The following is a 22,339-nucleotide window of genomic DNA, read 5'->3' as shown; positions in this document are numbered from 1 at the left end:
GAACCAAAAGTGCACTGTATTGAGGTATGTATCATATTGTGGCCTATGTATCGAGGTATGTATCAACTTGATACCCAGCCCTAACCTTTACGTTTCCATAGTACACTGAAAGCACATATCAATATTTCAGATCCTTTATCCATATAAGCTGCATCACCTCTGAGTTCTGTCCATTCTTGTAGAGCTGAGGGAGTCTCTGCAGCGTCTCTGCCGACACGTCTTTGTCCAGGGTGCCCGTGATGAGTTGCGGAAACGCCGAGAACATGAGGTTGAAGAAGATTAGATACCACTGGTCGATCATAGCCGACCCCGAGAACCCGCAGTAAAACTGATACCAGAAAATGAGGGCCACAAACATCTGCGAAACAACACATAAAACGCAATGATATACACAAAAGAGGAAGGAACAAGGAGATCCAATGCTAAAGCAACATTCAGTACAGGCTATGCAGATAAATATAAGGTTATTGAGTGTCAAATTAGGTTTTCAATTGAGAGGGAGTGAGAGAAAGACAGGAGGGGAGTGATTCATTTTTGTATGACTCATGACATAAAATTTTCAACTTTTAAAGGCAATTTTTAAACATGGTGAAAAAGAAGTAGCTAATGGAGAGCTTGCCAAGTAAAAAAAAAAAAATCTTACAGCATTCTTGTAGAAGAAGTAGAGGATCATGTTTGCCAGTCTGGAGTAGCACCAGTGCCCGTGAACCAACAGCAACTTCTGGAGATAACTGAACCTTGGCAGCGCAAAATCACTCGCCATCACCGCCTTAAAAAAAAACAACAACAACAAACCTCAGTAGTAATGCATTAGAGATGGAACTTCAGAGCAATACATTTAGTCCTGTCTTGTTAACTCCGCCAAGGAGGTTATGTTTTTGCCGGCGTTTGTCTGTTTGTTTGTCTGTTTGTTTGTTTGTTTGTTTGTCTGTTAGCAACATAACTCAAAAAGTTATGGACCGATTTTGATGAAATTTTCAGGATTTGTTGGAAATGTGAAAAGGAAGAACTGATTTCATTTTGGGGGTGATCTGGAAGAAATCCTGGATTCTGGATCACTTTGAAATTTTAGTTAACATTGTGGTAAATGGGGCCAAAAATTTTGCTTCTCAATATCTCGGTTAATTATTGACCAAACCCCATGAAATTTGACTCAGGGATGGACAATCGGATCCTCTTTCATATTCCAAATTGAAAGATACGAGACAAATATTTATGGAAAACACAATTAATACTAGAAAAGCACTCAGAGAGCGCAGACCTCCGCCATGGACTACCCCCATTTTTTATATAAATTGCGATAAAATCAGTCTTCTGGATCAGATCCGGATCAGCCTTTGGAATATGAAAGAGGATCCCATTGTCCATCCCTGAGTCAAATTTCATGGGGTTTGGTCAATAATTAACCGAGATATTGAGAAACAAAATTTTTGAGTTATGTTGCTAACAGACAAACAAACAGACAAACGCCGGCAAAAACATAACCTCCTTGGCGGAGGTAATGAGGGGGACTGTAGTCCTTGGCGGAGGTCTGCGCTCTCTGAGTGCTTTTCTAGTTTTATGTATGCAGACAGTACTACAGGCAGCACCAACCAGTTGTTAGCAAATTTGAGCTTGAAAAGAGCTTCATTATTTCACTTTTTCTTTTTTCTATACCGTGTGGGATTCATTATCGTCCGTCAACATCTGAGAGTACGATCAGTATGAGACATCTCAATGGTTGGCTGCATTTATGTCTTTTTACTTTTGTTAATCCTCAGAAAACTGCATGTGGTTTAGACCTGGTTTCGTTCTGATTTGGTAATATTGAGAGATTGGTTTAGTCCTGGTTTAGACTTCATTTTCAAGAGTGTGGCAGCAGACCTTCACCAAGAGGACCCTACCAGTCTGCATCTCCCTGCACATTTCCCTCATAATTTTTGATTTATTTACTCCATAATCACTTTAATTACACTTTGTATCAGTTGTTCTTCTAGTTCATGTCTATTAAAGGTCTTAAAGATGATAAAGCTCATTTCGAATTGTTTAGAGCCAAGCACTGCATACATTTAATTAAGACATTTAATCACCAATAGATTTTATTTCATGTTCTCTCTGCTCTACTCTGCTCGTAGTGTAGTTTAGTTAGCCGTTAAAAATAAGAAAAAACAAAGAAAAAACATTTAGACCTACATATACAAGCGTGTATGTAGCATAGGGCTCTTACAGTAGATGTAATTTATCTGTAAATGTTTGGCTGTAGGCTCGGTGTTTTTTTATGTAAAGGCACAAATTTGTAATGGTTAAGATTAGGAATAGTATTTGGGCTTGTCTTTAGTATAAAACAATGTCAACATTGTTTGCTGTTTGTTTATTTCAGGTTGGGTCATCTGAGTGGAGGTTTGCAACCAGACCCTTCTGTTTTAGTCCAGAATAATTCCAAGACTACAAAGTAGACAGTACTTTGGGAACTAAACACTTTTGGATATGAAATCTGGTGTGAAACACTAGAGACACAGTGACAGGAGCAGTGCTTTGCTCAATAGACCAAAGTCATTTAATCATAATTTACTGTTGGTTTGGTCTGGTCTCAAAAACCTGCACCTCAGCACACCACAGAATCCGAAACAATGATCACTGTCTCGTTAAGGACAAATTTGATTAACAATGATTAATGCTTTGGTCCAGTTAGACTCATGACTGCAGCAGATGTGCTTCACTGTGGTGGGCCAGTCATGACTCCCCAGGATAATAACTTGGGATCTCCATCAGTATGCATTAACACCATTATAATGTAAGACAAATACAATTTTAAAATGAAAGCTGAAATAGTGTTTGGAAGAGACAATTGTTAAATTGTTATTTGAATAAACAATGTTCATATCCCATGCTGTTGGTGAGGTGGACACATTGCTTGGCCTCTGTGTTGAGGCTAGGTTCTAAACAAGAGTTACACTTTTTATTTATGGTATGTACATAGTAACAAACTATTAAGTTTGATATATTGCTGAAGGAAATAGAGATGATTTATGCCATTGACAATAATTGAAGAGCAAGCCACAAAAACTATTCTAAATCTACAGTATTGGTAAAAGTCCTTGAATGAAACACTTTAGTACTTAGTTTGCATCTGTAATGAGTCATAGAAGTGATTAATTCAACATTTTACCCTTAAATATTATAGTATAGCCAAAAAATAGCCACAAGTTTCCCAGTAGCGCCAAGAAAAAGTACCCACGATAAATAATGACCGGCAAAAAATATAGTTCCAGCTTTCACATATTGAACAATGAGTCGATATAGTAATTATCATGGCAGGCCTACATGTACATTTGAATTGGGACTGAAATATCACCTTATTAACTAATGCTAGAATCATATGCATCTACAAAGTCTAAACTACAGGGTTAGCGGGTTTTATAAAATGCCAGCAGGGATCGTATTTAGTCATTTCCCAAATATTGCGCCTATTCAAACTGTGATTAATGTGGTAAGTGTAGCTGCTGGAAGTTTAGAATCATGCATTGACAAATACGCATCACCACTTTGCGTTTATCTTTGCACATGATTCCTACGAGGTTTGGCGCAAGTCCAGAACTTAGACCAGCGCCTGCAGGAAAGAGGTATGTGTTGAGATGGGTAAAGTCCAGAGCATCTATAAAGTGCTGCTGTATGGGACAGTGGACATAGCCCTGACTCAGCAGCTCCGAGCAGCACATTTAGAAGATGTGTGGGACAGCAGCCTCGTAATCAAAGTCTATTGAATCAAATACTGAGTTTAAATGCCAATGTCTTCCACCATTTCATAAAAGTTAATAGTGAGAGCTTGCTTATTGGCAGTGAAATAAATAATAAGAATTTCACTTCCTATTAAAAAAATGAATATGTAAACACACTAAACCAACACAGTTCCAGTTCATTTATTCATACACATTTTAGTTTTGTTTTAATTATGTTTCGCTTTAGCTAAAAAAATTAAAACAATAAACCAGTGACAGCTTAAAAAGTAAAGCTCAATAAGTTTTTTTTTTTTTTTCTCATGGCCAATGCCGATTGTTTATAATCCATCTGCCGATATTTTTTTGGGGTCGATTTGAATTTTTTCCCCCAAAATATAAATTTTACTTTAAAACATATTTATATTCATCCATAACCTTGTTATATTACAAACTGGATAATAGACCAGTGTAGTCATATCTTGTAGTGTATGTTTGGTAAATGTTAAATGTTGTCTTTTATCAATACATAATCTGACTTTCCTTAAAATGGCATCTAATATGTTTCTGGCCCAGAAAAATATATTGCTCATCTCTTTTCACTTTTCTACTACTTTACCTGCATGCCCTCTTGTCCTGAAATGCCCACTCCCACATCCGCCACTTGGATCATGCTCACGTCATTGGCTCCGTCACCTGGAAAACATTTAACAAAGGAAAACTGTCGTAAATAAATCTAATATACAAAGCAGGGCATTTTTTGAGATTCAAAAAAATGCATTTATTCCCATGCGCCTTAATGCTTTACAACTGGCACAATGGGCTCACTAAAATGTGATCCAATACAATATTTTTTTTAAAAGAGGAATACTGGCTCTTGCTTCCATCGGAGAGAGGGACATCGCCACATTACAGAATCAACCAAAATTCTAATTCTACTTTGTGTATTTCCAAAGAGCATCTTTTGCTACTCTACCACAGTCTGTTTCTTCAGCTGTTCCATTAGTGTTTTTGTGTGAGCTCTTGTTAGCCTGCAGTAGCTTTTGTTGTCTGTGGATAGTTTGTGGCACCACAGGAGGGGCGGCGGCGAGGAGCTGGTGGGCAGGAGGATTTTGTTGTTGTCACGACTTTGAAACGCTCGGCTGAATGTGAGATGTAGGTGGTGATAAGCGCTCAAGAGGTGACGGGGCTGCAACATTAGGACTCAAATGTATTCAGGTAATGTTACTGTAGCGCTGTGTTTTCAATAAAGGCCAATGAACAAAGGAGCTATAATGGGGAGTATGTGGCGATTGCAACTTAATGTACCATTGTAAATGTTTAAAGGGTAGACTGTAGCTCAGCAGGCAGCTTTGTGAATCAAAATGAAGCAGTAGTCTACTGTGGATCATTCTGATTTAAAATCCAAGCACCAGAGTGGCCATTTAGCCTCTAAACAGTAACAATTTTTAAAATGTTTTTTCCCTGTTCATCACAGCCTCTGGGTCTCTTGCTTGGATATATTCACTCCCTCCTTTTTTGCCTTTCCAATCCGTAGTAACAATTTGATGTTATAAAAACATGCTTGTATGTAGATTTCTAACAAAGAATACCATGAAGTAGGCCAGCGTTAGGAAACAGGCAATTAAACAAATGAAACAATTCAGCAAAACATTAATTAGTTTAATGTAAACCACCATTTGGTCTCATCACTGCAGGATGAAAAACGGTTTAATATTCTGTTAATTGTTATGTTAGTGTTATCCAATTATTTTCAAATGACCAAATGACAGTCTGAAAAACATACGCGCTTGTTATGGCCCTTGTATCCAGAATAATGCTTACTACGGCCGTCCCCGGTGGCCCTTACAGTGACACTGTATGTGGTTACAGATGAATTGTTGCCTAATATGTCCACAGTGCTGATATGATGTACCCACAGAGACATGAAATTAGAAACTGCAGCATGTATTTCGCCAACATTACTGCCAACAAAGCAATGACAGAAAATCGCTTGGCTGGCAAAATCCCGGCCTCTCCTGAGTGCCACGTGAACAAATAAACGGTAAACAGGAAAAGACAAGCATAGGTCACAATGAATCCTCTATGTCACCTCCACACCCTATAGACTATATTTGTAAGGGGAAAGGTATAATTACGAATACAGCCCTAAAATAACCCCATCTGACTTTTTGTTCTAAAGGTGTAGGCTGATGAACGACTACAGAGTTTCCCCCATACATTTCAAAGTCAAAACGTCAACATCAATAGGAAGAGGAAAGGGATACTAATTTAGCAAAAAAGTGAACTCCGTGTACTTCAGGAGCTCAGTGGATTTGTCGTACTTCACAAATCAAGCTGTAAGTAATAGTAAAAATGTGTGCTCATAATCCTGGAGTCTCTTGACCAAAGGTGGAAAGAGTAGCCAACTCCAGAAAGAATAACGTTAGTTCAAAATAATATTACTCAAAAACTACAATGTAATGGTCCAGAAAATTACTTAAGTCGGAGCAAAATCGTACTTGGGAAAACTATTCAAATAAGACCAGCTTAAAGTGTTACCGTTGGGACATAACATGATTTATAATTTGAAGTTATTATGATCTGAAGGATAAAACATTAAATAATGCACAAAATCTGGTATTTTCAAAGGATAGACACAAAAACAAGAAAAACTAAATCAGATCTGAAGGAGGAAGAAATAAAAATGTTCAAAGCATTTCATATTGTCACCATAAAGCTCTTGGCACTTAGACTTATTCAGAGTTAGCCTGATTCATCATCCGGTTTCAGTTCGTGAAAACTGACTTCGCAGCATTAGGATTCGTTCACTCGACGGTAGGCGGGTACTTTTTTTTATTTAACCAATCACTACTATTTGGTTGTGACGTATGTAATGCACCGCTAACAGAGCTAACTGGTATATTAAGCTTTTCTCAAATCCCGTAGGAAGACGGACAATAACGTCTTTCCCCTTGATAAAATTCACCAAACATTCTCTTTGTTCCAGCTTTAAATCCTTGATCTGGAGAATTGTTGCCAACACAGAATGTATAACTCTTCGCTAATTGACTGGTGCCCGAACTCGCACTTCCGTGGTTTTAGCAAACCGTCCAGTGTATTCTGATTCCTGACCTAGTATCTGGAGAGGAATGAAATTGAGCGGAGGCACTAGGTGGCGTCAGCCTGGCTAATTCACAGTGGGAACAGTAAGCAAAACTTTTACTCAAGTAAGAGTACAATTACCTTAATAAAAATATTACTCAAGCGTAAAAGTATGCTGCTAGAGTAGTTAAATTTCTTTCTTTAAACCATTCTAGCAACAAACATTTACATACAAGTAACTTACTTGAGTAGGTGTGAATGTAACTGAGTATGACCCACTTCTGCCCTTGACAAGGTTGCTTCATCAACATGTTATAGTAGCTAGTCTGAAGAAGTAGTTAGTGGTGGTAAAATAGTATTCAGGCACTCTATATCCCAATCAAATAAAAATTGTAATTTGAATAGGCTGCAAGTATTTAGATTTAGAATGTCCTCAGCAAAGAACAAAATATCCTGTCTTTCTGTCGTACCTGCAGTTCAGACCTCTGCAAACATGTTCTGAAATTCATGGGATGTTTGCAGTAGTTTATCACCTCATATTTCAGTCTTCTCTGAAATGTTAACGCTGCAGGAGTTGTTTGCAATGTGCACTCTGAACAGAATCCTACATTTGACACATCTTACAATAATAGCAAAAGACAACTAAGGATGAGGGATTTCACAAACATCTTGTAATAATCGTCAGAATAATCATGATTAATTGTAGTGATTTGAGTATTTAGTATTAATAGTATCCCTTTGTTTGTAAATGTGGGTTGATAAATCTGAACTGTTTTTTTTCCCACAGATTTCAAAGTCAACATGTATTGACACGCTGCAGGGGTGACAGACAAGGCCCACCTTTATGACACCGAATGCTTAGAGGAAAATTTGTCATTGAAATGTTGTACCCTGACGCACACAGGGGGAGCTGCTAATTATATGAACACAATTTGACATCAGTCTAGTTCCTGACAGTTAAATGACCACTTGTCCTGGCTTTTGTTTGACTAAATATCTGTTTTATTTTATACATGTGCCAGAACTTGAGAGGTCTGTTTTTGGAGCACATTTGAGTGAAAGTAAACAGAACCTCAATCGGTTTAAAAATGCACTTTGCTCGGAAGTGGCAGAGTGGAAATGTGGACTTCTGCCATATCAGCAGGTGAAATATTGTTAATCAGAGGTGAGTGAAGTTTGCCCTAAATGATACAGGAATTAGAGATGAGATGTTTTTTGCATTAAAAATCAAGCAATGCAGATGAGCAGTGATTAGCGGGAAGCACAATTATTCGCAAAGAGCTCCAGTTGCTCCAGGCTTGGTTGGCTAATGACTTCAAGGTTAGGGAGATTTTTATTTGCTTTTCTTTGCATTTCAGCTTTAATTAGGTTAATTTAGTGCATAGTTCTGTTAGCTCAGAGTATTTCAGTTGAGTAGAGACACAAACTTCCAAAATCCAATTAAGTTTACGCAAAAACATTGTACAGTATGGTACCAGTGGACTGTGGCTGTCAGATGCTATAATTTATCACAAGATTTCAAGAGTTCAAATACGGATAAAACTAGTTTACGTGGCTTTCAAGGCCTGGCATAGTTTCAACATTTTTACTGAAGTTGCATGTACCTCATAATAAAATCTATCAATACGTCTGTCGATGAGGTGTGTGTGTACATGTTAAGAGCCTCGACTATTTATTATGTTTTTAAGCCAATTTTTACAGTCTTCCAAAATGATTTTTCCTCCACAGTTCATCTCTGTAAACTGTGGCTGAAGCGTGTTTGGATCTGCCTTGACACTGTGGGATCTTACAACCTGGTACTTGCCTGAAGCTTATCTTGAATATTAATAATATATTATGTTTTTATTTACACTCATCAAGTCATAATTCTGCTTCTGGGAATGTCTATTTGCTTTTATTAAGTAGTCGAGATAAGCAGAGATCTGAGAATGTAATAATCGTAATAGCGCTGCAAATTGTAGCAAAACAACTAGTTCTACTAAAAAGTAGCATTACAGTATTAATAGATTTAGCAATGAAGTAGTGGTATTTGTATCACTTGAATGTTTGTACAAGTACCAGTAGATTAGGCATGTATTGCAAGAATATAGTAGTAAAAGAAAGGAACGCCTTACAAATATAAATTATAAGTACTATCACAAATACTCACCAATGGCCAGGGTCATGACCTTGAGCTTATTGCGCACCAGTTTGACCACCATACTCTTTTGGAGGGGAGTGGACCTACAGCACAGCACCGACCGACAGCTCCGAGCCACAGCCAGAAACTTATCCTCCAGACTACGGTCCAGAGCGTAGGCCAGGGTCCGCCCATCTATCACCAAACCCAGTCTATGTACAGGTAGTGAGGGGTACAGGTCACCGTCCGCCATGTTGGAAAGGTAGGCTTTAGCAGCTTGGTCTGAGGAGGAGCAGAGGAATTTGGCCTGGATGTAATGTAGGCTCTCGTCCAGCAGCAGAGCGCATGCCTCCTGGTGCAGAGACAGGGAGAGATGGAGTTAGAAGATTTACTGTTAATGCCGGTGTCAACAGAATTTACAGCTCACAATACTTCTAAATCATAATGATTACTTAGCACTGGAGATTCGCTTGCATTTTAAACAGCTTTCTAAATGTGTCTTGGTTCAGATAAACATAACTGATTAATTTGCTGTTTCAAATTAAAGTTTTATGTAAATTCAATACTCTATGCTATCATTAGTTAGCAATGGCGATTTCATTTTTCTTTCTGAATGCACACACCAGATAAGGACTACACAATGCTGAATACTGCATTTAACTTCCTTAATTTAGAAACTGTATCAATTGTTCAATTGCTGTGCAAAAGCAAAAATGCTAATTCCTGCATTTAGTCAAGCAATGTGGAAAATAAATGAATGTACACATAAATAAAAATAAGACTAAACCAAGAAGATTATACATTTTTTTCAAGTCACACAACATACATCTAAAATATAATAATATTTCAGGCTCTGTATGCACAACTTATGTATAACCACATTAGAGAAAAGCACTTTAGAGTAATTAGAGTAGTTGGTTTTGTAAGAGCTAATTTCTAAATTGTACATTAGGTGATATTGCAAAACATTTTGCAACCCCAGGCAGGCAGAGATAGACTGAGAGAAAGGGAAAGTGGAGTTCAATGCACTGTACTGACCTGCAGCATCTGGCAAACAGCTGCTGCACCAGACTAGAACTAAACATTACACTCCACCTGCACCAGTATTCAGTATAATATAAAATATAAAATGTTCAATCCAAATTACACCTGCAACTATTTCTTGTAAGTCCAAACAGTGGATAATATTTACCTAAAGTCATTCGAGATAAGGCTAAGCAATGCATTTTATAAATAAATTCTATAAAAACATCTTGTATATCTCACAAAAACTTACGTTTTTAATGAAAAGCAGCCTTTATATTTCAAAAGTATATGGATTGATCAAAATCTTAAATAACATGAAGAAAATAAAAAGCAGCTAATGAAAGAAGCCTGATCAGTAAAAATAGTGCAAATTGTGGAGCCAAGATCTTATTCAGAACCTGAGAAATCTGATAATATTGTGCCAGTAGGGATTGGGATATTTATGTCATCACCAGCAATAGATTGAACTGTACTGTTAAATACACATTTTATATTCTCTATGGTTTGAAATAAAATTGTACATGGTGCAATGAAAGACTACAGATTGTTAAAAATTGTTAAAAGTTGTTTGTCATAAAGTCCATAAATAAGAACAATTTTAAGAGATAATTTAATAGTTAATAATGTTGCACACGCTGTTCTTTTTAGATAAGAACTGGAACTGGATTAGAACTGGAATTCAAGATAAAAAACAAAATATACCGGACCTGACATTTACTATTTCCACAAAACAAACACTTTTAATTTATTTTTGGTAAAAATAAAAAGATAGTACACTGCACTCATTTTAAAGTGGACCATAGTTAAAATTAATGTTAATTTATTTGAAGCTCTGCTGGTGTCTTAGGCTCAAAGTAAACTGTTCAGAAAGATGAACAAATGTATCGAGACATTATGACAAACTGTGTGTGCATCTAAGGTCTGCTACTACATATTCATTCATACATACATTAAAGTATAAAAATCCATTTACTCATCGTCCATAAGAACAAATTGATTTAAATGTTATGACGGTCACCTGGGAGTCAGCATTCAGAGTGAGGAGCTCTTCCTCTGGGTCCAACAGTTTACAGGCGTATGCAATATTGACCGCTGTCTCCTGTTTGTCCCCTGTGAGCACCCATATCTGTAGCCCTGCCTTCCTCAGGGACGCGATGGTCTCGGGGACGCCATCCTGAAGGCGGTCCTCAATCCCCGTCGCTCCTGAGGGTCAAAAAGGACTGTAAAAAAATCGACCATAGCCTATGACCTTAAATTTCAACATATTTGTACCTGACACATCTACTCAAGGCACGGAAAAAATACAATAGTAAACAACAAAATCTTAGAAGAGTGGAGAGTGACATTTGGAAATCTGACAAGACCTGGATAACTTGGTGTCCAGAGAAGCAACTGGTAAAAAAGAAAAGCAAGCAATAGCAACTAGCATAATGTAAATACTACAATTTAACCTTTAAATCTATTGTCTATGTTATATTATCAGTAATGTGGAAGTGGACATCAAGACAGTTGTAGCTTTTGGCTTTTGTAGTCTTTCTAAAAGTAACCATTACCCAGAAGGTGAAGGTTGGTCTCTAGCCTCAGTGCTGACTCAAACAGCAGCTCCTCTCGCCCCTGGATGGCTGTCTCTGCCTGAAGGTGGCGCTGCAGCCAACATGCATACTCCTCCTTTGACAAAACCTGGTGTGTAAAAAATATATACAATGTTAAATATTGGCATATTTTAATAGAGGGGACACCAAACGTTTTTCTCTTGAGTCACTCCTGACTGTGATGGGGGCCAGGGTCGGGTTGGCCCTATAACAGAATTGTATGACCCTGACGACGCAGATTATATTCTTCGAATATTGCAACACTTTCTTTACATTCCAGACAAACTGCACGGTCCTTACACTGAACAAAAAAATAATCGGTCATCTACTGTTCTTTGAAAACTCAGCACTCTGTCAAGTTTTCATACTTCAACACTCACCACTTTGCTGTTTTATCTGCACTACAGAATTCTGCGCGTGTTGATTGTGACTGTTTGATCTCGAGCTTGTCAGGTGATGAAAATTCAGCGGCAAATGTAAATACGTCATATAATTATTTAAATATAAAGATTCATATAAATAATTTTTTTTTATTGAAAAAAATGAACAAAATACTAGATACCACGTGTTATTATTTGCCAAAAAGTAATAAAAAAAAATTGGACATGACAACTTCTGAGGATTGTCTCATAGGGCCAGTTCAGGTGGTGGGGGGCAGAGAGGCTTGGGGGCCGGTCAAAGGGGCGTGGAGGGCCAGAGTCAGTCCGCGACCCTTAGTTTGATGACCTCTGTTATAATATATATATATATATGTATAAAATTTTTGTTTAGTTAATCTGTCAAAACCAAAGTTGCCTCAGTCATTACTTTACCCCTGAATTATCACCATTATATCAAGACTTTTTCAATAAACAACTTGTTTTTGTGTAAAAACTGTAGAAATCTTTACATGAAGGAAGACTTTAACTTTGCAATCTATTTATATTTTTGTTCAAATAACAATTTCACATCATTATCTGCACTGCATACTATTTATAATGCAGCTCCACTCTGCAACATACAGTGATCCATGGGACAGAGTGAGAGCTTGAGGGAGTATTTAGCATTGGTTGACAGGCTTAGCAGTTAGCACTAGCATGGATATAATGAGGCGGCTGTGAGGACATAAATTATCAGTGTTTGAGAGTGGCACAGATTGGAGCTGAGTCACCAAAAACGTGTGGAACAGTCGGCCATGAAGGTACAGACACATCCTCAACCATCTCCTCTGCACCAGATCTATAGAGCCCTTCATGTTTGTAAACAATATGACTGCACGATCGGGAAGTGCCACAAGTGAAAACGCCAAAATGAACGTGACACAGTAGATAGTAGTCACCAAATACTGTGAGCTAATAGGACAGCCAACTGAACCTCATTAAAAAAAAACATTAGTGATTTTGTATAACTATTTCAGGCAGTGTAGGAGGTAGCCAAAATTATCAACATATTCATAAGCTGTGGCTACTGTGTGTCTGAATGGTTAGAGATAGCAAGTGTATAAATAGTAACCATTTTTCATGCAACATATAAAATTTGCATATAAAAAGGTGAGGGCTAAGTAGGATGGATTGTCATTTTTTTTATGCCATCATTTAATGTTTGGTAGGAAGGTGGTTTTAGAAAGTAGGCAGATTAAAATAGTTTGTCAATATTTGGTTAAATTCTTCCCATCAGTCACTACAAAATATGTTAAATTTGATAAACGCGCCTTGCAATCCAATATAGGTGCCATTTTTCATTTTTCAATTTGATCAACAACATCCGCCACCTTGTCTAAAAGCATCTCACTCAATGTTTTATAAACTTGTACCTTTTTAGCGATGCATAGTGTCCTCAGTCCATCTGCAGCGTACTGATTTAGGTAGTTCTGAGTCCTGTAGAGGATCTTTTTCTGACGTTTGCCTTTGGAGTTTCCTTGAAAAGATAAAAACAGATTAGAAAGAGATTAACTATCTTTATTTTGCAGGATATTTCAGTTTTAGCGTCACCAGATTGCAAAAGACGGGCTCCAAGAATCACAAGAATTGGGCCATCTGTTCTCACACTAAATTTACCATGGCTTTATGTGGCTTTATATTTTACATCACTCACGAAGATGTATCACATTTTCTAAATAAAAATAAAATACATTTTTATATGACCTTAACGATACCAAAAGTAACCATTTGAAGCACATCCTACACCTCCTCTCAGTATTTCTTGGGTATTTTAACATGTTCTTGGCATGAAGACGCAACAGATTTATTGCTATCTTGACAGAAGCACCAGCCAACACTCAGATTGCCAGTCATGTAATCTTGCTAATAACATAACAGCTTGGACAGAAAGCAATCCAATGCACTGCCACTGCTGCCACACAAAATCATTTTACACAGAAGATGGAAATGAATGCAAACCTGTCAATCATCTCTTCAACCAAATGTTTAAGAATGCAAATGATGTTTTATAATGGGCTATTTGCAGGCCGTACTGACTTAATTAAATACAGACATGGATCCAGTAGGCAAGGGAAATCATAATCACTGCTTAAGTCAAGTTTAGGTTAGTTTGTTTGTCGTGTGTCCAATCTTGTGGTATAATGGCAATTATCTTTGTTGGCTATTATCTAATTTACCAATAATGTAAATGCACAATTAGTCGTAAAAAGCAATTATGATTTATTGTCCCATCCCTAGCCCTAATGTAAAGTTTGGACTTTGGACATTTATTTTGAAGAAAGTGGCAGAGTAGTGTGTAGTAGTGTGTAGTTCACTTATTAAATAAGTAAGACAAATGCATATAGTACATTGGCTTGTTGTGACCTCATGTGGCAGAGTTTAACTTTCTAGAAAGTTTGTTCATAATTTACAAGTTTTTGGGTAAGTCTTCATTCAAAACCCATTTCAAACAGCTGTAGTTTTGGTCATAACTAGCCACTTCCAACAAGTGTCCTTTCAGAGCTGGGTGAGTGTAGACACAGCTGTTTATTTTTCCTCCAAAAAAGTCAACGGAGGAAGGCATTTACTCAGCCATGAAAGACTTCAGATAAGTCATGTAGAAAAAGAATTAAAATTGCAGATACCATTCATTTGAGAAGGATAAAACAGGTAAAATGCAAATCTCATCGAGATCATTTTAATTCACTAATCCCTTTTCTAGGCGTTCAAACTTGCTTTGCAATTTTCACACATTGTCAGTTCACTTCCAATGCGTGTGAATCTACTTCTAACCTTCCAGGTTACCTTTACATGTCCTTTACATTTCACAAAGTACAAACAATCCATATTTAAAGATGATTACATACAGTTTGAGTTGCAATGAGTCTCAAAAACAACTCAAAAAGGCTTAAGTTTTGTAAGAGCTACAGTCTTTAACTTTTAAGTCCAGCGACTCTTTGGTCTGCTGCATGGCTCTGTTATTAGAGCAGCACCAAACAACTCCCTGTCTGTGTGAATGGAGCCATTATAAAGGACTGTTTATGACCAATGTGCTCAAAGTGGCTGCTGCTTTAGACCAATAGACTCACACATTAGTGACTTACAGAGGAGACTTGTGTGAGAAAAAAAGTCAATGCTGGTCCAGACTGGACACATGGTGAATGAGGAGAACTAGAGAGAGGTGAAGTACAAGAGGAGGAAAGGCAGAAAAGAATTTGAAAATCCATTAAGGTAACCATGTTAACCTTGAAGTACAACAAAGACCTAGTACACCCAACATTTGTAGCCTTAATATGAAGTCCACTGCACAGATGTGAGATATAAAGTGGGATTGTGAGATCAGGTTTAAAAAAAAAAAAGTATAATTCATATGTTCCTAAATTCCTAATTTCCTATATTGCCCATTTATGTTTGAATTAGGAACTTTTACCCTTCTGTGATTAATTAAAAATCTATATCATTCACTGATAGCATAACAGGGACTGATCATTAGAAGGAGTGTGGAGAGTGTGAAAAATGAAATTGCAGTGCATCACAATATAGCAAGGATGCTCTCAAAGTAGGCAGATCTGTCTTAGGGTCAGTAAGATAATCACAATTACATTTCATACCACCCAAAGGTAAGGCAATGACTTCAATGGATCATATTGTTTAATGGTACAAACAACATGTAAAAAAAATCGGGAGAGGATATAATTTGCTTCACTGAGAAGTCATTTAGTCCAGAGCCTCATGAGCTCTCTGTAATGAACAGACAGGGGCCACTAACAAGGCATCTCAATAAAACCCATTACCCCCCACACAGTAAGGCAACAGCTGTTTAACTCAATAAGTCTAAATGAATTTCTAAATAGTGGATAATATAAGTGACAGGTAGATCAGTTCATGTTTGTAAATGACATAAAGATACATATGCATTTGTAGTTCCATAAATTGGGCTGGGAAATGCCCCTTGTTTATTTATAAGATTAAATAAAAGGGTAAATGGTAAAGACCTATTCCTCTAGTGGGCTATGGTAGACCACTTCACTGCTGATGCAAAATTATGGCAGAGGCAGACCACATAACCAAGGGAAATCCTACAACCTGTTCTCGTCATACTTACTGTATACTTTAGTTTTTTCATGCGTACCAAATTCTTAGTGGCCATGTTTTGTATTTTTTTATGTATACTTTATCTACACAATCCTCACGTTAATCATATAAAGTAAATGCTAGCGTTGTTCCATTCCATCCACTACAACAAAAATACCACACAAAAATCATTCTTTTTTGCCACAATACAAGCCATGTTTTGTCAAAAAAGCTTGACTTTGTGATCTGAAATGGTCTCAGCTAAGCACCTTTGGATTGCCCTCTGTTGACCATGTACAAAGCATTAGAAAAAGGTGCCATTGTGACCCTGTGTGTGCCTGGAATACAAACAAGCTGCTACACCTTTGCCATTTACAGAGCTGGAGAAAGAGCCACTCTTAAAACGAGCACATAAAGACGAGATTTTCCAGAGAGCAGTGAAGGCGAGCTTTGAGAGGAGCAGAAATAAAAACATGGGTGCTTACATAACATTGGAGTGTATACTTTACATCAGTGGAAAACGTGAATGCGAGGGGTGTGTTGGAAATGACAAAAAGTCCAGTCGAGAAGGCACGACCCAAAATATGCTCATATACAAAGCAAAGAGGCAAAGAGAAGGTTAGAACTGCTGGGCAGATGCAGAGCCTTTTGTGAAGACACAAATAGCTTTTTTACCATTTAATTTTACAAGGGACCAAACAGTTAAGAATGTTTCAGAAATTCAGATGGTAAAAATGCCAGTGGTTTATGATTTATTATACTAGTAGGAAACTTGTGTGTTATTTCTGAAATAACTTGAGATATTACAACTTATGAAAACAAGTAATATTACAATAGACTATAATTCATGCTTTGTTAAATGAAACTGTATAGGTTTTTAATTTGCATGTTATGAAAGGTTTGCAGTAAGATAAAAATGTACATAAAAAGACAAAGAACACATCCATATAGGTCAAGTTCTTGGTGAATCTACAGTGAGTTATTGCAATTAATCAAAACAAGAGCAGCTTGTGACAGACTATAATTCATGCTTTGTTGAATGAAACTGTATAGGTTTTAAATAGCATAATGAAAGGTTTACAGTAAGACAAACATGTATTAAAAAGACAAAAGAGCACATCTGTACAGGTCAAGTTCTTGGTGAATCTACCGTGCACATCAAGTGAAGTGAATAAGGAATGTGGAGTATTCACTGACACGGCAAGAGTCCAGTGTCTCGTGAAGATGAGCAGATAGGATTTGTGGATTTGTGGTCAGCTGACAGACTCAAAGAATCACATCATGAGACCGCTGCACTGCTACACCAGCCAGATGCATCATGGGAACTACTGTACTTTCAAGTTATGGACAGGGCAGCTGTTACTTCATACATGCATACAGTAGTAGGTTCAGTAGACTTTTTTTCCCCCCCTTTTTTTCCCCCATTGTCTTCATTATGGCTTAGCACAATGTAAAATTGTTTAAAAGAGAAAAGATATCATTGTATGGATACATATTTTATGTTATATGTAGTGAAATTATTAATTATTAAAGGATTATATGTAATAAATAAATTACAATTTTATGCTAAACGAGATTTGGAAAGTATTTGATAATGCATTGCTGAATTGGTCTGGATTATCCATAGATACATCTTGTTCCAGTAATTAGAAAAATGTTCAGTTATTCATCAAAAATATTAGACCAAGCAGTGTGACAGGTAACCTTTTTAACCTTTGCCAGGGCACAAAATCTGACCTAGGAGTGCTTCATAAATGTTTTGAGAATACAGAGTTTCACAAATGAGAATACAAACTTTTATAAATGTTTTGCCTTATAAAAGTTTTGAGAATACAAACTTTTCACATGTTATATTTTTGTATGACTTTCAACAAAATAAGTTTAAGGGAACTGGTTTGAAAAAGTTTTGGTATACAGCTGTAATGAACAAATACAGATAGTTCAGTTTTGTTTTGCCATCCAGCAGTTATAAGAGAGAGATAGTTCATGTGTGGCCATTATCTATATCTGAAGATAGGACAAATGTCTGCACTTTCTGACTTATTCTGATATCCCAATAAAGCTCAGAAACTTACGTCATAGAAACCTTAGGGGGTGAAGCTAACACATTTTGCGCCAGCAGGCAGCATCAAACGGAACTGCATTAGTCACATATGATTTTTAAATTGTCTCACCTCAGAATGCTTTTCCACATTCCTAATTCGAGCAGTCAATATCATTTGAAAATGTTCCTCACCTGTATCGGGTGGTCTGATGAGGTCCATGATGACAGAATCGGCTCCTTTGGTGTACACAGTGATCTGGTCGGTGAGTGGGTGGCGGACCACCACAGACATGCGTTTCCTCGTTGAATCAAACCCCAGTGTGTGCAGCAGCTCGAAGCTCAGTTTACCCAGATGGGGCAGCTCCACTGTGACCTGGTCGGGCAGGCGTCCCACAAGTGAACATTTGTAGGCCCTGGCAGCGTAGACCAGAGCTGCTTCGTCTGGACTCTCTGCTTCATATCTCAGCTCTCCCTCTTCCAGTCTCCAGGCCTTGGCGGGATCAAAACATTGGGGAATGGCGGTGAAGGCATGCTGCAGGTCCGGGGGGCTCTTCTCCTCATCCAGCTTGGTGAGGGTGCTGTCCGCCGAGGGGGAGGAGACCAGGCTGGAATTCCCGCGCTGGTTGGAGCGGTTCAGGCTGGATGAGCTGCTGTTGTTGGAACCGGAGGTCAGGCGACTTGGGGTGAAGCGTTTGATGAAGTCCTCGATGGTTTTAACCGGGGATTTCAGCTCGAAACGCATCCTCACCTGAGACACACAAAATTGGTGTTGGAAAGAGATTGGTAAATATCTCACAAATGAGCCTCAGTTTAGTTTTTTAGTAGCTCTACATTTGAAGGTGTATATTATGTAAAGTATACTTTTTTGAGCTTTAAACCATTTCACAATGCTGCAACTTAAAATAATGTTATTTATTAGTCTTTTGTTTCATTCACATATTAGTAATTCTCCATATTGTTTATGTTTACTCTGTCGCCCTCACTGGTATACATCAACAATTGGTAATCAATAAAGTTCCTCTGTTATTAAGTACATAATCTTTCACTGGACTCAATGCGATTATTTCAGTACTCTTGTCTTCTGCTACACAAATTTTACAACTACCTGCTATTCTTTTTAACTTACAATTATTGACACAAGTTGCTATTGTAGAAATATGTACAAATTGTCCAAGATCAAATTTACTTAGCACAAAATGTACAATGCAAAGTGACGTTGTTTGTCCTGTTCAGCCCATGGAGAAGCCGCCCACACCCTGCATAATTCACTCAGGTTTTATAGTGTCCACAAGGGCACCTTAAATGTGTGACTGTAACTCTAAACAAACACAGGTCAAAAATATAATAAACAGTACAAACTGCTCCTTCTGTGCACATTTCAGTTCCCCTCCATCTTATCTCATCTCACCCGTTACAACATTTACTTCATGAAGATTTGTAGTTGTAAGCTCTAGACAGGACAGTACACACCCAGGCCGTCCCAAAACAAAAAACGGATACACCGCAGAGAGTGGAACTTCAAACATTAGACACAAAAATACTGGAACTACGTGCACCAGCGGGAGAAATTTGGACCATTTTAACATTTTTGAAGCCAAAGTAACGAGGTACGCATTTTTGAAGGGAACTGCTCCTGAAGAGTTCAAAAGAAAAGAAACAATAACTTTTGAATACACATGTTTGGAGACAAGTGAGCTCAGTGTTACACAACTATTATTTGATGCTTCTTAGTCACATGTTGCAGTGAGGCAAACTCTAAAATAAAAACATACTGACACAGATTATATATGATTGCACAAATTTACAAAAGCTGTGGATATAGAAACAGCCAGTACTTTTTTGAGGTTTTAGAGAGCTACTAGTATAATTCTCACTTTTATCTCACCTTGAACATGTACTCTGCAAATTACTTGCTTACATTTCAGTGGCACACACCTTGCATTTTTAGTTTGGAGACCTGCAGTGGCTGAATGAAAAGGAAAATGTTCTCCAGCTTTAAATTATATATTGCAATGTGTATCATGTTTATTCAGCACAAACACTGTGCATATAATCTTGCTTTACTAAAGATACAGTGTTGTGCTGCTGACTTGCAATGACTTGACAAAAAGAAGCTACTATTTTAGGTAAACCACAATTTTGCTACAGGAACTTACATGGGATGAGGTCATTGTTTACTCAATCGGTAGAAAAATAGTGTAACGGGAAAACATATTTGGGCAAAAGGTGTTTGTTGGTACCTTCTGACGGGGCTGGTTGGGGGAGGACACCACCACAGTGTTGCAGATGGTGAGTGCGATAAAGAAGTCGATGGTATCACAGAGGTCAGAGGGCAGTGTGGACAGGGACTGGCTGTGGAAGCGCATGAAGTCCATCTGACTGCTGCACTCGTTCACTTTGTCCAGGAGCTGAGGGTCCGGAGTGATGTTTTTCTCCTATGGGACAAACAGGTGGAGAATGTGTGTGTTATTGTATGCATCATATATTTGTGCTTGTTTGACTCTACAATTTGTAATAAACATTCAGAATCTATAGTCTATAGCTTAGCTTGCCCCTAGGAGATAAAACCAGTTATTCGATTGATAAATATTCTAAAGTACACATTGCTTCAAAACACAAAAGGTTTACAAGAAATATGACTCTTAGATTCTATTGCATTTGTAAATATGTATATAAAAAGATGCACTGGAAATGTGATACCTCAAACTAAATTGATGCAATGAATCATATTTTATTAGAATCCAGAACCATTAGTCAATAATATACCTTTGTCTTTTTAATCAACAGTTCAGCAAAAGCATGTAGTTTGAATGAGAGTTCAAAGTTTGAAGGAATAAATTTAACTATTTCTTGTGTTGTGGCACGGATTAAATTTCTGTCTTGTTTATGTTCAAAAGAAAGATCATTATAAAAAAAAATGTGTGAATCATTTTGAGAGTTGAGTCATTGTAATTGTCATTGTAATCCACATGATGATTTTTCTTTGGTCATATCGCCCAGCCCCACGTCAAACAACAAAAAAAAAGAAAAGGAGGTGACTAGACTGACCATAGGGCTGCTGAAGGCTGTGTGCTTGGACAGGATGCTGGCGCGCTTGGCCTCTGCTCGGCTGCCTGTTCGGCGGTGTGACTTTGTGCTTTGGGACCTGAGGACCACACGGGCGCTCTGGTGACTTGTCACACTGTCCCGCCTGGGCAAGGTCCCTCCATGAGACATGCACTCCTCCTCCTCTGAGTCTACCTCCTGGTACATGGCCAGTCTCCGGGCTGTCGACAGATGAAAGTGACACTTCTGAATGGTCTGAATGCACAGAGGGTTAAATGAGTCACGCCTGGATTCAACTGAGCAAACAGAGAAGAGCCAGTGGTTGTGTAATTACAGCGGTGATGGCAATAATTCAACTGCAACTAGTGATTTAGCTCCAACTGTGGTAATGGTTACTTTTCCTTAACCAACCACATTAGAAAGTTTCAAAGCTGTTTTTTTATTTGTTTTGACTCCATCATGACAAAGGAAGACTACAATGGAAATACACTGACTGAATGAATCTTGTTTGTTCTTTGATGAGAAAAAATTTAAAATATTTGAATGAAAACGTAAGAACTTTTTACTAAATTTAAAACATGAATTGACTTTTTTAGATACACCCAACAAATAAGAGGTCATGGCATGGGTTTGAGCTTTTCAATCAATATTTCAAAGGAAAATAATGCATATGTCACACAAAATATAAATCAATATAAACTTCTTTGATACTGTATTTAACTCATCAGATTTCTCTCACCATTAGCATCATGGGAGTATTCTACCCCAGCCACAGTGCAGCGCCGAAACACCATCTTGTTCTCGGTAAGTGTGCCAGTTTTATCAGAGAAGATGTACTGCATTTGACCCAGGTCCTCTGTGATGTTCAAGGCCCGGCACTGCAGATGGGAGTCGGTCTCCTCGTCGTACAGCTCCAGGTCATTGTGGATGAAATAAACCTGGCAAATCTTCACAATCTCAATGGACACGAAGAGCGAGATGGGAATCAGCACCTGCAGAGGACACAGGGGGATAGAGCAGGGAAATGGCTTTCTCATTCATCAAACAGGCACACAAGTACAGAGTGCTTTCAACTGCTAGGAGATTGGAACTTGGATCACTAAATCAAGACCCAATGAGGAAGTTAATGGTTCCGAACGACTAAAGGGTGCTAGTTTTATTTGCCAATCTCTTACAGACTAGAGGTGTACGCTCAAAGTAAGCATACAAAGTGGACAGAGAGTATAGGCCCATTTGCAAAACGAAATTGGAATCACAAACAG

The 22,339-nt window shown here is 37.9% G+C and overlaps 1 protein-coding gene and 1 long non-coding RNA gene across 2 annotated transcripts in view; one reads left to right on the top strand and one right to left on the bottom strand.

The window, feature by feature from the left end:
- Nucleotides 1-22,339, bottom strand: part of atp10a (ATPase phospholipid transporting 10A) — a 45,517-nt gene that overhangs the window by 7,883 nt on the left and 15,295 nt on the right. Inside the window, exons 7-17 of the mRNA XM_055164775.1 lie at nucleotides 21,817-22,069; nucleotides 21,081-21,298; nucleotides 20,273-20,467; nucleotides 18,225-18,780; nucleotides 13,309-13,412; nucleotides 11,478-11,604; nucleotides 10,943-11,127; nucleotides 8,929-9,250; nucleotides 4,315-4,391; nucleotides 644-769; nucleotides 158-358 (exon numbers count right to left, since the gene is read on the bottom strand). Coding sequence (XP_055020750.1) covers nucleotides 158-358; nucleotides 644-769; nucleotides 4,315-4,391; nucleotides 8,929-9,250; nucleotides 10,943-11,127; nucleotides 11,478-11,604; nucleotides 13,309-13,412; nucleotides 18,225-18,780; nucleotides 20,273-20,467; nucleotides 21,081-21,298; nucleotides 21,817-22,069 — 2,364 coding nt within the window. The remainder of the gene's footprint in view (nucleotides 1-157; nucleotides 359-643; nucleotides 770-4,314; nucleotides 4,392-8,928; nucleotides 9,251-10,942; nucleotides 11,128-11,477; nucleotides 11,605-13,308; nucleotides 13,413-18,224; nucleotides 18,781-20,272; nucleotides 20,468-21,080; nucleotides 21,299-21,816; nucleotides 22,070-22,339) is intronic.
- Nucleotides 21,293-22,088, top strand: LOC129412042 (uncharacterized). Its single transcript, XR_008633548.1, has 3 exons — nucleotides 21,293-21,462; nucleotides 21,823-21,881; nucleotides 21,948-22,088. It is a non-coding gene; the product is annotated as an uncharacterized LOC129412042 (long non-coding RNA).

The sequence above is a fragment of the Boleophthalmus pectinirostris genome, unplaced genomic scaffold (genome assembly GCF_026225935.1).
Source record: "Boleophthalmus pectinirostris isolate CB_2022bp ecotype Guang Dong unplaced genomic scaffold, ASM2622593v1 HiC_scaffold_7, whole genome shotgun sequence".
Taxonomy (NCBI): domain Eukaryota; kingdom Metazoa; phylum Chordata; class Actinopteri; order Gobiiformes; family Gobiidae; genus Boleophthalmus; species Boleophthalmus pectinirostris.
This window is presented reverse-complemented; position numbering and strand designations above follow the sequence as displayed.